The following is a 17817-nucleotide window of genomic DNA, read 5'->3' on the forward strand; positions in this document are numbered from 1 at the left end:
GCATTATTTGTCCTTGTGTCACCTGTACTGACATTTAAACAAACCAGTTCTTTTTTTTTCTTTTTTTTCCAGAATTTCCAAATAATTTGGCATTTAATTTCACAGAATTGGACCAAAACCAGTCTGCAACAGTAATGAATGTTGCAATGCTGTTTCAGACTCTCACCTGTGGCTTCACATGTATTTCATTTACAACTGCAGATTGCCATTTTGAAGAAAAGAGCTTTTATTCAGAAACATATCCCCCAAAACACTGAGTAAGTGGTGTTTCTTTTGTGCACAGAAACGTAGCGCATTTTAGTTTTTCTCCATTATTTTTGAAGATCAGGATGATTTTTTTTATTTTTGAGATGCTTTGTCCTCTTTTTATTAATAAGTTTATTGCCAGATACCTGCTGTAGATGTACCTCCATATTTTCAGAACAGCACGTGTTGTTTGCGCCCAGAACTCTGGTATAATTGTACAGGTAATTTTTCAGTAAGTTTTTTCCCTAGACTTGTTCTAGTACTATAAGCAGACTATGACCTACTACTAATGCTGCTGCTTCTACTATTAATTCCATCTTCTTTATGCTGTGTGTACGTACATGTCCCAGCTGAGACACTTCTCACTGAAAACAAGCACTATCAGCACCAAATGAAAAGCAGTCCCTGCATCACCACGTTTCCTGAACAGGCCAAAGGCAGAAGGTAACACAAAGGCTGAGAGCACCATCAAAAAGCTCTAATCACAGGGACTTCAAGTTCATGTCTTTTTAAGGATAAAAAATGAGATGATATCAGTGCATGCAAGTAGCTGCACAGCCAGCTGAGCTTGGCAGGTAGCCATGGTTTTCCTTTCTCATAGAACACCTGAAGTTAAGCAGCACAGACTACAGGTGCTTTTAACCTACAAGTAAGTGACTAGGATTGTGTTCTTACAAAATTCTTAATTTCAGTAACTTTCTTCAATACTCTATCATACAGCACAGAGTATTAAAGCCAACACTCAGGCATGTGCCTTTTTCCTTTCCTGTCTCATTTCATTCTCCACTTCCCTACTAAATGGCACCTGTTAGCATTAATCATTTGTGCTTTGTGTTAATTAAAATCTTTAACAAAACTGGAAATGGCACAGTGACGTTGCTTTTACAACTATGTTTAGAAAAATGTGTCATTATATCCCTAATAATGATTCTGCAGTTTTTCAAAAGGCAAAAAAAACCCTATTACTGCACTATAAATGCAGTGATATGACTGCTCTAAATATAGCTCCTTTATTGCACAAAAAGCACAGTTACGCACCTTTCTCTTTTATTCATGTCTGCTGCCATTATTATGTTATTAGTGTATCTGAGACTGGAACTACACTATGATTAGGCAGCATTTTTGCCATTAGTGTTCAGATAGGCTTAACTGAAGTCAGACTTTTCCCCAATCTCATAGGTGAGTTGGAAAATGACACTAATTAAAAATGTAATGGACTCTTGCAGAGTTACGAAAATTCCTGCACAAAAAGGCAGTAAATCAAAATAAATAAATAAATAGATTGGTAAGGTCCAGCAGTGAATGTTAAGATTAGAGCTGTGATCTAAAGAACTGATGAATTCACTCTTGCTACAAGTAAGCCATTAATATGAAAACCTAGTAAACACTTCATCTTGGGGTTAAGCAGAATAGGCAGCTGAAAAAAAAAATGTATTTTTCCCTACCCACATATGTCATCTCTGAAGGGAGAGAAAATGGAGCTGTCAAGGATTTTTTTCCCCTGTTCTTCAATCTGTTTGACTGAAGGTGACTCTGGCTCTGTGCAGTGAGGGCCATCTCCCACCCCCAGATCAATATTTTAATATGTCTTATCAGAAAGAGAATGAATTGTTTACTTTAAAACCTCAGGATCCCATAAAGGGCAAGGCAAAGGTGACCACTGGAAACAGAGGCTTTCAACAGCTGACCACTGCTGTGACTCGTAAAAGAAAACCAAGATCTCCAACGGTCCGAATACAGTGATAGTCATCAAAATGTCATACAACAGAATTTCAGTTCTGACACATCCTAACGACACACCATGGGATCATTTGCTAGTCGTGTGAGATGGTAAGTGCTTTCCTGTGCTTGCTTCACATAAAGAAAAGGAAATGCTAACATGTACTAACAAAAATTAAATAGCATAAATGAGTTTTGAATAATAAGCACTTCGGCATATCAAAATGTCTGCAAATGCCCGTGGCTTGTGTAACTTAACAGGATTTAATGTCTTGTACATAGTGATCTCAGCCTGCACTTCCTATTAAAGAGATTAGGTAGCTTTAGGAAAAAATAAAGTTGGTTGTAAGCATGCCTAGGCTTCACCAGGGTTACAGGAATGCTTCCAAGTCTGAATATATAAAAAGGACAATTTTTGTGATCCATATTCAGATACTTCTCGAAAAATTCTTTTGTTCTTCACCATGATCTTCTCAACTGGAACATTCTAGTAATATTCTTTATATGAACAATTAGTAGAAGAAAAGCAAAAAGTAGATTTTTCTTTTTCTGTGCTGATTATTTTCTGTTTCCTCCCTGTACTAATCTGTTGTTTTGAGTTGCAGTACTAAAAGCTGGTGGCCATTTCTTTCTTTCATTACCTTTTGTTCATGGAAATACTCCTGTTGAATTGCTGGCAGCTTCCATGTAGTTGTGGAACTATAAAACTGCCTGCTTGTAATTGTCTGGCTATCTACTGACATAAACATTTCACAAGAAAGCATAAAGGCACATCTGCCAGTGCCCTGCTGCAGCTCTTGACACTGTATATGCCAGTGACCGTCCAACTTTACCTTAGCGAACTTAGAGTAGGATCTTGGTTAACCTTTCTTCTCTCATGCAGATATAATGCTAAGTAAAATGTGTATGGGGAAAGGTAAAGGGGGAAACCACTAATATCATGATGAGTTATAAAGCAATGTATAGTACTTGTGTCTATTTGGCATTGATTTCTAATTATCACCAGCTAAAGCATAGACACATTTATTAAAAATAGTCTCTGGACCTCAGCAAGCCACATCCTGACTAGACATAATGTGTTCTGGATGTGACTGTGTGTCCTGTCATTAATTCAAAAAACTCACTGCCATTTTGATGCACAGGATGTGCTGCATACCCTTTCCTTCTTTTGGAGGTGACTCCTTCATAGCTGTGATTTCACAGTGGCCTGACCTGTCTGTGGATCTGCAAATCTGCCCAACCACTCTGCGTATGCATTTCCACACAGCACATGCAGACTCAAAACACAAAGTCAGTCAAAGATATAAAGCATTTGGAAAAGTTTCAGCCCTGCCCAAGCATTTATAGGCTTGCTTCTTTGACAAAGGTGGGAATGACAGAGCATTTGTAATATCATGTTCAAAACACAAAACAATCTGACATGGTAAGCAGCTAGTGACAGGTCATTTCTCTGCTATTTACCAGCCAAGGGCCACTCAGAACTCAGCTCAGGCTGCCAAGTCACACTTACTCTGAGGTTTGATTACATGTACTTGTAAATCAGTAGTTTTACTGGTTCAGAGCTCCAATGAGTCTGCACCAACTGATCAATACAAGTTGAACTACATGACATTTACAAAAAAGTTTCCATAAAAGAGATAAACTTGCACCAAAAGGTAGGGATTGCAAAAAGTACTTTTGTTACACTGTGCAAAGTATTCTGGTGGTTCAGTTTTATTCAATATATGTAGGCAGTCAGCTAGTTTGTGAGTTAGTGTCTCCCCTCTGCTGACACTGTAACTTTAGATTGCTGTGGACTACAGTGAGCTGGATTTCCCTACCTGATGATCTACGTATAAAAATCAATATTTGGAAGCCCTAGGCCCTTATCCTTAAACATTTTCTGTTGCAGTTCATTCCACCTTCTCAAGCCAGGGCTGCTGTTTCTGCAGTAGCCCTCAATCTGTGTGTCACCTGGAGAGCAGATTTCTGTGCTGGAGCTTTTCCTGCAGAGAGCCATGTCCTACTCCCTCTACCTCCAGTGCTTCAGCTGACCTAGTGGCAGTTGCCCATACACAGTCTCTTATTTTGGGGCACACAGACCTCTGCTTCTCACAAATTGCAGCACGCCCTGATTCAAGCTAGGGAATGCCTCTCCTTAAAGCTGATACTTAAAGTAATGACCACTTGGTCTGAACAAGTACAGAACTGTGATTTCCCTCCACAGCTGTACCACACTCAGCTGATATGCCTCAGTTCTGTCAAACATTTATATTTTACAAACAGCTGATGATAGAGATTTATGCCTCTCCCTTTTGTTTCTCAGCTGGAATGTACGATGGGACTGCTGACAGCAGACTGGGAATAAAGCAGAGGTGCTAAGGCTGTTACTGTGTGAGAATGACACATCATCAGGGGAGTGAATTAGGACAGATTAAAAAAAATGAGATTGACAGAAAGGCTAAACCCATGGGAGGAGTTCTGAGGATCTGAGAAGTCTACCTATTGAATGATGCTTAACATTTTCTATTGATAAAATGCTATCAGATCCAGAAGACTATAAGAAGGTGTAGCTTTCTTATATATGGGCAGCAAATACTCCCAAATACATAAAATACATAAAAATGTGAATGCATTTAATTAAGCATAAAAAATTAGATGGATGTTTTAAAAGCATTATACTAATATGTTCTGTTCTCTTCTCCCAGCACAAAAAGACAACTCCTTCCCCTCTCAGGAACATGTCAGAAGGGTGCTTCTAACCAGTCCATACAGCATTCTTTTCTGAGTTAGAAAGTTCAAGCTTTCTGTAGCCACAAGAAACCACTGCTGAACTAAGCACATATGAAATCTTACCAAATTCTTGAAAAACTGAAAATTAATATTTAATGTACTCTGCTCTCCCTGAAAGATTTTTTTTTAATACAATTCTAGAGGAATACAGGACTTACACTCTGTAGTTCTCCTTTTTCTTTAAGTTAGTAGGCTTCATTACTGTTATCAATTAGTAATTTATTTTGTTATTGCTATTAACGAACGTTCACTAGCTGGCTTGCATTTTCACAAAGCTACCTTCTATCTGCACAGGATACCTAAGCTCTGGTTTCTAATTCTAATGTCCTCCCTTCTCTGGGTTCCTTCTTCTCTATTTTCTCTGCTGCTTTGCAGTATTCAGATGTGATCATAACATCCAACTGAATACCCATGGTTTAAGAAATCACTGTGCATAAGGTGATACTCAGTAACTTTTTGAATGCTCATAGACCACTCCTCACAAATAGAATCTTTTACAGTTTTGTTTTCTTTTTTTTTTTTTTAATACTTACTGAGGATGTGCAGAAAAGTTACTAGACTTGCAGGTTAAACACAGAAATGTACTCTGTCTTGTCAAACAACAAACACAACCGTGAAGAAGAAACAATAATCGTGTACCTTAGTTACACCGCTTAATTCACTGTTGGATGTGAAGTGTCACAGAAGAACTTGCACTGAATGAAACAGTTGGAGGAGAAGACCAACTTGCTGTCTAAGTAAGCTGGTTCTAAAACGCTATCATAAAGTATATGGAAAACAAATATAGTCTTTAGCATCATGACTGTGATCTAACATATATCTATAGAAGTCAGGCACTTATTCTGAGTTATCTCCATCAATAAGAGAAAGGTGAAAGTCCTTGCAGAGAATGCTTCATCACTCTCTCCATAAATTTGTCTCTTAGGACAGCGCTGCTGACTTTCTAAAAGTGCCTGTCCATTTCCTTTGCCTATAAAGGCACATTCAAAGCTACTTAGCTTTCAGATGTCCACAGCTAGCTGAGACAAAAATGCTGAATCCTATCTCCCGCTTCCTTGGTGAGAACCCTGATGTGCCACACATTAGGTATGCATACTGATGGTCTTTTCTCTGTGTTTTGCAGATCTTTGAAGTCTCCATGCTGAAGTCTGCATGTGTGCATATTACTTCTTCCATGAACTAACTATCTACTAGGAGAGCTGTGGAGTGTGACAATGGTGTTTGTGTCCAATCTATCAAACGCCATTATCACACTAAATAGCTACTGGTAGATCGGACATCAATTCAGAAAAGTATATGAACTGTAGCAATACATTCTACTGTGCTGTGGAATAAATAAGCTTTCTACTTGCCAGGATGACTCCTTTTACAAGTAAACCCACAATAATACATGGGAAATACGTAACTCTATGTGCATTTCCAGATTTGCACTGTAAAGCGCACAAGAATCATCTGAATCACAGAATCATAGAATTCTGAAGGAATCATAACACCAGTGTTGGGAAAGTGGATTTCATTGCAGTCGATGCAGCTGTAATTACTCTACCTCTGAAAAACAAGGCTGGCTTGGGATTTTCATTTTCCTGTTGGATTGACCATGACAATAGAGTACTGAAGCCAATTACCTGATGTAGTCAAACCCTGGCTCTTATTTTGGCACCCAATTAAAACATACAGGTTTCAAACATTAATTGGCCGAGATGCTTGTAACACTTTTCAAACAGAACACCTTTCAAAAATTTGATAAAAAGCTATTACATCTAACTGGAAACAACATTTATTCATGTTTCAAATGCTTGCAGCTTTGTTCCCTTCCATATCACAACTGCATGTACAATTTCAGCACTATGCTCAAGTCCACCATTTTCTGTTCTGAACCTGCTCTTTTGGGAAGGGACACAATCTCCTCATAGAAGTTCTCCTGAAAACTATTGTGAAGAGTAAGAATCGACTGTGGGAACTTTCAAAGGGATTAATGAAAGCCAGGAACAAACAATGTAACAGGGGGCCTAAATTCCATTGAATAATCCAAGATTTAGGCTCACAGAATATTGTTTTCTGATTTGCAAAGAGAGTGGTAACTGTAATTCAGCATGTTCATGGTTCATCATCATGTTCCAAATTTTGATTGTTAAATAACCAGGCATACATAATGAATAGGAAGCTTCCTATGGCTGTATTTCAGTGATGTGTAGAGTGCTGTTGGAAGATATATTTATCCTTCATATATTATACAGTGTTTCCATTTGCAACCAATTTCATTACAGTTTTTCCCAACAGAACATGCTCAGTAAGTTAATTTTATTCTCTAAACCTCGTTTTCTTCCATGAGTTATTGCTGTGCAACAGTCAGTAGCATATGCATACTGCTGAAAACTATCAGAATAACTACAATATTGTATAGTAAAATTCAGTTCTAGTCCAGATTTTTGTAAAAAGAATTCTCAGCACCTCAAACGATAATAACAACCTCTGGTCTTCACAGAGGAACAAAGAGCAGTTTTCCTACCCCTTATATATATCCTAACTGCTCTTTGTATTCTCCCTTTTCTTTTGTTTCCATCTGTTCTGGAAACCTGCAGGTACCTGATAGAGCAATAAAAGATATCTGAATGGAGAGTAATCCTGTGGCCTCCGGACTAACCAGTGCAGGAACACTCTTGCATAAGGAAGAATATAAAGCTTACTGCCTACAGGGAGAAGGAAGATTGTAGGATAAAAATGAAGAAACAAGGGTAATTTAAAAGTCAAGTTTCTTGTGATTTAAATCATAGGAACTAAGAGATGGACAGTATCTCCTGAGCTCTTCCATACAGAGTATTATTTAGTGTTTTGTTCAGTACATTTCTAGGTATTTCAAGGATGTTAATATTTACTTTTTTAAATAAAAATATATACTCCAGAACGTATAAAAATGTGTAAAAAAATTCCTTTGTAGCCTAATTTAATTAGGGTGATCTTGTCAGCAGATCAGTCCTGTCTTCAAGACTGGGTTTCTGAGGCAGTAAAAAATACATGGCTAGGTACAAAGCCTGTTGTTTAGTAGCTTCAAAGTGGTTACACACTAGGCAAAAATGAGAAGTTTAAACCAGGGATGGCCCACACCTGTGTGCATGGAGTATACTTTATTATTAGCCAGATGCAGGAATGACTGCACGGACAGCTCTTCTGTTCTGGAACAGTCCTGATGGTACAGGTACTACAGAGTGACAAGGCTAGAGACAAACACAGTGCAGACATTGTCACCTTTAGCCTTCTGGATCTTACCAATGTCGTTTCAGCTTGCAGTTCCCCAGATCCTGCATTCCAGAAACACAGATCATCCCAGATGGGCTGACAGCCATTTATGATGAGTTGCTCTTCTTCCCCTTTCCAATCCAAAATAAACATCAGGCACAGTGACAAGGAAGGGGAAGGAGCAAAGTCAATGATAGAGAATATGAAGGAGAAGTGGGAGTGAGATGGTGGAAAGAGAAGCGCAGAAGACATGAAGCATGAGGAGCAAGGTGCTTCAAAGGTAGAAAAGGAAGGTGAGGGTTCAGACCCAAGCTAGGTCAGTACCATACGAAGGAGACTTTATTACCTTTATTGAGGGACAGCTCAAGCTGAGAGGTAAGGCCAAGAACACAAGTGAGAACACCATGTAGACACCCAATGAATACAAAGATATTGTTAACCCTGGTCCAGCATCAGCTATGCCAGAGCCGAGGTAATTCCTTCAAAACCACTTTTGTAGTGTCACACCCAGCAGTGCCACAGGTTCTGGGACCACGGTGCAGCAGCACAAGCTGTGACACTGCACAAATCCTGTTCTGCTGTGTAAGGTTTAGCTCAGTAGTACAGCTGTACTGATTTCAGTTATCACTTACCCCTGGAGGCAGCACAGCTGCATTCACATGCAAATCCATGAGCAAAAATGGATCTGCACCTGGAACCCATCCACCATGCACTTTCCTCAGCTGGTTCAGTGCCCTGAGCAGCCATGTGCTTATGCTGATTAGTCAGCTGGATAACATTACAAAGGCCCAGAAAAAAATTGCTTCAGGGGCTTGCAGTAGCCCCTAGTAGGAACTGTGTTATTTGGTAGCTATAGCAAAAAAATGCATACCCAGTCCTGCTAGTATCTAAAAGAAAAACATATTTTTCTGAGTTATTTGAAAGTGGAAAGACAGGTGGAAGATTTAAAAAGGAGCATCTCCTGTTTCTGTAAAACTGGCCACATCAGGAAAGAGCTGGCTTCAAGAGCTGATATGACATGCTTGCACCCTTTGGCTCTCATGGACAGGCATGGAAGGGAAAGCTTCACTTGGTTGGAAAGTCTTGTTGAATCCTGAAGCCGTTGAATCCTGAAGCTTGTCTACTGAATGCCCCTAACAACAGGTCATGGTGGCCCGTCTTGAACACTAGACTGCTGCTGAAGTCCACTTTGGTGGAAGAAAAGACTTAACTGTTTTCATTTCCACATTCATAGATTTGATCACTTTCTTGCTGGCACATGCAATAGCATCGCTAACTTTTGGGGATTTTTTTTTTTTTGGCACAAATTTAGATGCACAAGGCATCTATAAGACCAATAAGCATTAAAACTAACAAGGGACATTGTTCTGCCACTGTTGCAAAACAAGCCACTTCAGTCGTCCATCAACGTAGCCAGAATCCAGCAGCAACAGAAAGGCTCCCAAAGCCAGCATTCTGCTGTCCAAGACTTATTAAATCAAAGAAAAAAGAGGAAAATCCTTCCCCTCCCTCATTATGCCTGCTGCCTAGGAAGCTTGTACCAGTATTGCTTGCCCTTCCCCTGATTACTGGTACAGCAATTTTTCTTATTTGAAGAACATCTTACGCTCTTTCTCTCTTCCTACTCAGTGAACATATGTGCTGCTTGTCTGAGCACAATATCCGTATTATATCAACAGAAAGAGCAGGAGATTAGGTGTTTCATTTTGGACTAGTTCTACAATTTGCAGTGTCACCACAGCTTATTCCACATCATTCATTCTTTTAGAGATGCAAAACATCTATCACCACTGCTGATACTTCAGTGGTGGAATGGTAGTACAGGCTCTCTAGGTTCCACTTGTAATATTACTATGGAAATCCATTTAAAATATTTGGTCAAACATCCATGTGTGCAAACAGTTCCTACCTTCCCCTAGTGCTCTGTGCCAGGAGACAGCAGCACAGATTAATCCTCTCTCCTTATTATTACTACTGTGCTCTCAAAACTCAAAAATAAAAAGTTATTTATTGAGGCTTTTATTATAGAGCGACATGACCCTTACAACACCCACACAAGTATTAGATATACTGAAGTTTCCTTAAGAGGAAAGAAAGAAAAAAAAAAGAAATGAAGATATAACAAAGATGTATTTCTGCAGTTCACTGTTAGGTTACATGAGGTTAAGCTGCAGGAGTTATTTTGAAAAGTTCCCCCAGTAAGAATTGCATGTGATTTTCTCTTACTATTTGGTTTATAAGGAATCGACTGGGAAACATACTTTTTTCTAATTGTGTCCTCTATTTTGCATCTACTTCAAGTGGATAAACATTAGAGGCACAGCATTTGAAATGAATCTACTGCCTTCAAAAATTGTGGAGGCCTAAGGCCAAGCAATCTGTAAAGCTAGTGTGTGCATAAGGGCTGGGATTACTTAGCAAAGTGCTGCAATGATTTATTCATCCAAGACTAGCTATTCATAGATTCAAATCCTGAAACTTAGCAGTCTGACTTTTTTAATTTTGAAACTTGGAATGAAGAATAATGTAACTTTTATGGCAAGGACCTATCTTCCTGCACAGATTAAAAAATGTTACCGTCATTTTGGTTAAAAGTTTCTCAAATCTCCAGTCTTACAGAAAAGACTCCAGACATACCTCCCCATATTTCAGGACCAGGCTGACTGTTTTCTATACCCAACAACTTTGTCCTTGTGGGTAGGATTGCTATTTAAGATCTAAAGCTGGCACCATGATCTGCAGCTGATTCCAGCAGCTCTGCACTGGTTTTCAAAAGCCCAAACTCAGCTGCCTTCCTGAATCCATTCGGGACTGAGGTACTCTAATTCAGTCATTGTCACCTTTGAGCACTTCTGACCACTCAGGGAAAATTTTCAAAAGTCTCAAGGCTCAATTTCAAAAGGGAACGAGGCAGACAACTTCAACTGAGCAATAAGGCTCTAAGTATACCATATACTTTTTGGAAAAAAAGATCTAATTACATGCTTAATATTTTGCAGATGTGGACCTATACTCTGAAATCCCTTTGGTGTTCTTGAAAATGTTTCCTCTGCAGCTTAGCTATTTTTTAATGTGCTTAAAACCGGGAAAGAACGGGTAAAATTATCAGTTTATTTATAGGGACACATACCTCTAAAAACTCAGTATCTCTATGACATTCATGTGATGAATTATTTCTGAAGAAGGAACATCCTGTAGAAGCTTTGTTGGCCCTCCATTCTTGAGTGTTTTATCATTGTTAGTCTGTATAACAGAAGTTAAACCACAAAGCATTAGCATTTCAGTCTAAACTACAGTACAGCCCTATGAAGAGCATAACATTTTAAAATTGCTATTAGGATACAATGCAATTTATCTATTCTGTATGTGCTTAGGAATACCAATTAAAATAATAACACAACTGCTAAGAACAAGAATTAATCTGTAAATGCTCCTTAAAAAACAGGTTCTAGTTTCTGCCTTGCTGATATATCTGCTGGGACTGGAATACAAATTCATTTGATTTGCTTACAGACAGTGCTTTGGTTTCATTATGTAAAAGACAAAAACCAGAATTTGGCTCAGATTAAAACACTGTCTGTAAAACAGATAGCTCTTTCTCCCGTTCATCTCAATGGGCCATTAAATCTAGAGCCCAATGCGAATGCTGTTTACCCTACTGCCAGCTATGACTTCTCTGCTTGTCATTTTGCAGACAGCCAGCTGATGCATATTAGTAACACAGGTACACCAAGGTAAAACCATAGTTCTACAAGGTCAACCTTTCCTGTGCCACTGAAGTCAACTGACATTAATAGGACCAAACCTTGTCCTCCCAGTCCGGTTTCATGGCCCAGACCTTTGTACAAAGTTGAGATCACATGCACTCAGCTTTCATTCTTTTTCAAATAGCATTTTCAGCTACTCCCTGGTACCAGATATATATGTATGTTCTGTAACAGCAAGACTAAAGTGAATAGAGTGCCTAATTATCAGTCTAAAAAGGACAGCAAATATTAATAAAGTCTTTTTAAAGTCTTTTTTTTCCCTTTTCTTTTCAAAAATCTGATGTGAAAATTTAGAGACAGCCAGACAACTGGTCTGTTAATCACTATTTCCCATCTGTTTCCAATGTGCACACTGGAGTTCTCTCAGTATCACTATCAGACTATCTAAATTTTAAACTCTTCATGTTGTGACCCAGAAGTGTCAGTCAGGAACTGGGGATGTTTTTGAGGGACCCGCAAATACAAGGTATTGCTGCTACACACTTCCCACCTGTCAGACAAACCAGACACAGGTGGGCTGAACAACAGACAGCTGAGCAAGTGTGAAACAGGACAGGGCAGCAAGGAAACAAATAAAAGGCAAAGACTCAACTCTACTTCCTCTGGATATGCTGAAGAGCAATGATCTGCGAGTACTATGACAGAGCAAGGTTTTAAAACTTGTCGAGATGGCTTTAAACTGAGATAATCATTTAAGCATTTTCTACTTTTGGTAGCTATTAATGTATAATTATTTCACTGTAATTGCACATGTAGCTGAACTCAAGGGCAATGACTGAATTTTAACAGGATCATGTGCATTATTATAACTGAAGCTTTTGTTCTATTACAAAAAAAAAAAAAAAAGAGTGCTCTAAAACAGTGTATTTCTAGGTTTTCCTATAGAATGGTTTGGGCCAGAAGGGACCATAAGGATCTAATTCCACACCCCTTGCCACAGGCTGCTCAAAGCCCCATCCAACCTGGCCTTAAATGCTTTCAGGGATGGTGCAACCTGCTCCAGTGCCTCCCCACCCTCAGAGTAAAGAATTTCTTCCGAATATCTAATCTAAATCCACCCTTTTGTAGTTGAAAACCATTACTCCTTGTGCTATCATGGCACTCCCTGACAGAGTCCCTCCCCAGCTTTCTTGCAGGTGTCCTTTAGGCACTGAAAGGTTGCAATGAGGTCTTCCTGGAGCCTTCTCTTCTCCAGGCTTAACACCCCCAGCTCCCTCAGCCTGTCTTTGTAGGAGAGGTGCTCCAGCCCCTTGATTATCTTTGTGGCCTCCTCTGGACTCACTCTAGTATGTCCATGTCCTTCTTTTGCTGGGCCCCCAGAGCTGTCCACAGTGCTCCAGGTGGGGTCTCACAAGAGTGAAGGGGTCTCATCAGTAGTGAACACACCAGGTAAATGAAGCATGGTGATGTTTTTAGGCAGGCATAAAATATCAACAAAACTAATTCTCTGAGGTTGCAATGGGAGGTTGGTTTCTCAATGGTTTCTCTTACTTTCTCTTAGATACCAGGAATATCAGGAAGCAGAACACTTCAGAGGGGAAAGGGGAGCAAACTTCCTTCCCAAAGATGAACAAGCATGAGCTGGCTACTTTAGAAAGCTAGGGAACTACTTTTCAGCTCCTACATGAAAGACAGAAAAGGGTACTTCAGGTAACGTAAGGGTGGCCTGCAAACACACGCATGCGCATGTGCACACACAGCATCTGGATCAGGCAATAATCCTTGAGTGAGCCTTTTCCATTTACAGGAGGGCATGGGGGAATTCAAGCTCCACAGCTAGGTCAGGCCTCTCATGGTTTTATGCAGGGTTCTTACAGTGTTCCCTGGCTCTGATATGCAAGCAGCCTCCTAAACTGGATGGGTTACACTGTCCAGCACGCTATTGACATGTATGGATACAGAAGAACTGGAAAGCCTTGTGGAAGACCCTCTATCCCACTTTGGTACTCCTCATTGATGGAAAGTTGTCTGGAGCAAAGCTCTTGCTCAGAACCTCTCCCACCATGACAGAAGGGGAAGGGTTTACCCTATGTAGGCTACCCAGTGAAAGAGTTGGCCTAAAAGCGTGGTCCCCCAGGCTGGGTGTCTCCAGCTTCCTGCTAACTGCCTGGCACTGACATGCATGCCCCTGGCTGACCCAGTGGTTCCAGCTGGAACACAGCAGGGCTCCTGGTATGCCCCATCCCTAGCAGCTTCTCTTCCCTACCAGAGCTAGCTAGAACTGCAAGAAGCAATCAGGATCACAGTGCAGAATTCCAGACACAAATAAGTGATGCACTGATTGCTGTCAGATGGCAGTGGAAAGTGGCTTGCTGCTATCCTCATTGCTAGGTGCACTCTGGCCATACACTGTCTCATTCCCTCATAGGCACCGACGTCCTTCCAGCTGAGAGAGAGAGGTGGGTAAACCCAGGCTGGGTCCTGGTCTGACCAACAGAGAAGCCAGAGCAATGGGACTTCCCTGGGAACATCTCTTCCCCACAGGACAGCCGGTGCCAATAAGACCATCTGCCTCATCTGAGCCACCTCCCCTTCTGCCTGCTGTGCTTGGTAACTCCTTCAGAACTTCTGCTCTGTACCCTCTTCTACCTCCAGTTCCTCGTGATACTTCGGATTCTCTACAGCAGCACAGCGTTGTCATTCACTTTTCTTTTGAAATGAATGAATCCCCTTCCTCAGTGCAATGAAATTGTTTTGCCAAGGTTTTATTCTCAGTGTTTTGTCCCAGACTTCAGTCACTCTCTCCTAAGTTTCCACCTTTCTTTTGCATTTTCTATGTAAAAACTCATCTTTCAAATAGTCTTCCACACATTTTGTTTCACATTTTACTACAATACCACTCAAACTTCTGCAGTGCTGTTTTGTAGCTGGTCTCCTCCACCTAAGTTAACAGAAAATGAATAGAAACTCAAATGTTTCATAACAGCCCTGAAGAACTCCATCCCATGTAACACTGGAAGTTTAAAATGCAGATGTTTGTCTGACAGTCTCTGCTTCCTTTACTCTGAATGGAGAGGAATAGGCACTTTTTTACACATTTTACACCTATTCTCACATTTTACACCTATTTTAGGTGTTTGTTTTTCATGTGGCCTGTACGTTGCTCTAAATTGTATTGACAAGACCTTCATTAATTGTAAAGGGAGCACAGGATGACAAGTCTAAATGTTTACATCTAAACAGTAGCCAGGTAAGTTTCTTCTCCTAGTGTCAACTACTCCCCACCAGTTTCTTTCTTATTTGGCACCCACTGCTTATCAATGCAAAGTAGAACTATTTTGAAAACACTTATCTTCCTCAGCACTGATGGGACTCTTGCACTCCGGGCTTCCATACAGGTAATGGGTTCCCAGCACCACTGTTATTTGGTAGTCACACAGGGATAAGAAGTGTGACAACGTTTGGTGTTTGTACTGTTTGTATTGTAAGTGTAGGCACTGCAGGTTGGGTTTTCAACTGACGATGCCCACTAAACCTGCTGCAGTCCATGCATAGTTCCCTCCTTTGACTGCAAATCTCCACATAAGCTACACTTCCATATAACGGAGCACAGTATCTTTTTCCAGTTCTGGCCCTGTCCAGACATTCTGGATATATCGTGACTCCTTAATAGTCACATGCTGGCCAAAGGTACCTTTCATGTTCCTTCAGAAACAACTCTCACATAAAAGCCCTTGTACTTATTTGAGTTGAAAATGTTTCAAGTTATTGAAATAATCTCCATCTGTAATGGCTTATTCCAGATGCTAGCTGTTTGGCAACATGCAGACTTCAGACCTCTATCTTACGATAGGATTGGTGCAAGTGCAAAAGGACTGTGCCACAGGGTTAGCTGTACAGTCAAAGAAGCTTTTCTGGGAAGCAAGGAGTTCTACGGAGAATCACACATTGTCCGTTTTTAAGTTGATGACATCACTTTGTGAGAAACTTAAAGATCCTAGCTATCTTTATGTGGGACAGAAGGCACAAATGTCCAATCGTGAATGACTGTCTTGTATTGAAAGACATATAGGTAGAGAAAAATATTATCAGAATAGAAATACAGCAGTACTACAACATGCAAAGATCTGGGAGAGAAAACAACTTTTCCAGAGCAGCCTGAACAACAATACTGTGCAAAACTTTTACTAAGTGGCATCTTAAATATTTTGATGTTTACACTGCAGCTGAACCCACAGTCTCACAGGCACAGACACACGGAAGGGAAGATGTTCTCCAGCAACCCACGGTGCACTCCGAGGCCATGACTCAAAGCATACAGATACCGATACATAGAAGGGTTGTAAGACAATCCAGGCAGATGGCTTAATTTATCTTCAAAACCTTGCCCTATTTTTAAATCTCAGGTACCTACGCCATAGAATCAGCTCCTTTTTTTGTTGCTGGCATCAGCATCAGGATGACTTCAAAATAACGTCATTAGTAAAAGACCAACATTATCCTCCCATCAGAGCCTTGGTGCCTATCACTATTACATATCCTCAAGAGAAGTTTTCACAAGATGGGACAGTGCTACTTAATGCTCCGAAGATATGAAGTCTCTAGGTTCTCTTGCTTTCTTGGGCACTGTTTTCTTAATAGTCGGTGAGTTTGGTAGAGTTTTGCTTTTCGTGGATGTTGGTTTCCTCTGTTTTTGATGAGTGGATCGAAGAGATTTCAGCCCCAGCATCTCACAGTACTTATTGCACTGGTGGAGGGCTCTGAACTGCTCAATGAAGGAAATCGAGCAGTTGCCTTTAAAACCTTTGTATCTGTAGCAACAAAGAAAAAAACAAAGCCAAATGGGATTTCAAGATTAATTTTCAGCACAGGGGAGGCAGAGTATGACTGTTGACTCAAAAGCAACTTGACAATATTAAGCAAGTCTCTTCCACCCATGCTGTTCTGAGAAGCACTAACTCTTCCACAGATATGCAAAGTGAGCCATTAAAATGTGAAAGAAACCAGGTAATAAGCAGTGACAGAGGACGGAAAAGGGCTGAAAGGGCTTTGACAGAGGACGGAAAAGGGCTGAAAGGGCTTTGCTCCGCCTGGCTAGTCTTTTTCATTTTATTTCATTAGTAACACAATTGTCTGCTGGCTAACTGTTCCTTTGCAATATACAAATGAAATCCATCATACATCATTCTCTATAAACAGTGTTTTTGACTACCAGGAAGAGACAAGGTTGCAGCAGGAGGTGTTGTCAGAACTGGAGGCTGTTTTCATCCAAGCATGTAAATAACTTCTCTGCTATGCTCTTCCCTCACTCAGGATTAGACTACAAGATCTCACGGAGCCAAGCCTCTTGGGGAAGAAGGATGTAAGGAGGGTTCCTCAAGAAAGCAGCCTCATCCAGCCTTCACAGTTCTCAAGCCACCAACTATCTCCCATTGCTACCTCTCCCTTCTTCAGCAGGCTAGAAAAGCCAGGGAGTAGACAGAGCACATACTTCCCTCTTCTGGTTGCTGTCTTTCCTTCTGGTACCTGCTTTTTAAGCTGTATCAGCATTTCAAAGGCTGCAGCAGCTTTTTAAAAGCTGCATCTGCTTTTTGAAGGAGTCATTTTTGGCCAGATTGACAGGGCAGAAAAGGGAGGAGAAACACCAGGGTGCTCTTCTTGTCTGGTAATCTTAATAAGCTCATCTTCTACCCTATTCTCTTGGTTCACTGGACATACAAAGTCTGCAGATGTATATTGTGAGTTATCACTGCACAAAACAAACAAAAAGATTTAGCACTGAAATTAACACCACATGATCCCTGCACAGCATTCCAGAGAACTTATTTTCTCATGTAGATTGCACAGTGTTTAAGAAAATACCATTGCTCTGAGACATTCAAACTCTTAGATGGATAAACATCTTTATTGCAACACATTTTGCCAAATTTTCTCCTAAAAAAGAATGGTGCCAGTGATGAAAATATAATGAAATTCCTTATAAAAAAGGGGGGGATGGTATCTGCCTCCACATCTGCCCAGCACAGAAGTGCTGCCTGATGCCCCATCCCTGGAAGTGCCCAAGGCCAGGCTGGAAGAGGCTTTGAGAAACCTGATCTAGTGGGAGGTGTCCCTGCCCATAGCAGGAGGCTTGGAC

The 17817-nt window shown here is 40.5% G+C and overlaps 1 protein-coding gene across 16 annotated transcripts in view; it reads right to left on the reverse strand.

The window, feature by feature from the left end:
- The window catches only part of ALPK2 (alpha kinase 2), an 88991-nt gene that overhangs the window by 31019 nt on the left and 40155 nt on the right, over positions 1 to 17817 (reverse strand). For 6 of the 16 annotated variants that reach the window (XR_013942741.1, XR_013942742.1, XR_013942743.1 and 3 more), the window contains 2 exons: positions 16096 to 16492; positions 11105 to 11217 (listed from right to left, as the gene is read on the reverse strand). The exons of 1 other annotated variant lie outside the window; for it this stretch is intronic. Coding sequence is in view for 2 of the 15 variants with exons in the window: in XM_080571891.1 (XP_080428017.1) it covers positions 16258 to 16492 (235 nt within the window). In the remaining 13 variants the exon portion in view is untranslated. 9 more of the 16 variants (XR_013942750.1, XR_013942751.1, XR_013942748.1 and 6 more) reach the window with 6 other exon arrangements.

This window comes from Anser brachyrhynchus (genome assembly GCF_964034855.1).
Source record: "Anser brachyrhynchus genome assembly, chromosome: W".
In the NCBI taxonomy this organism is placed as follows: Eukaryota; Metazoa; Chordata; class Aves; order Anseriformes; family Anatidae; genus Anser; species Anser brachyrhynchus.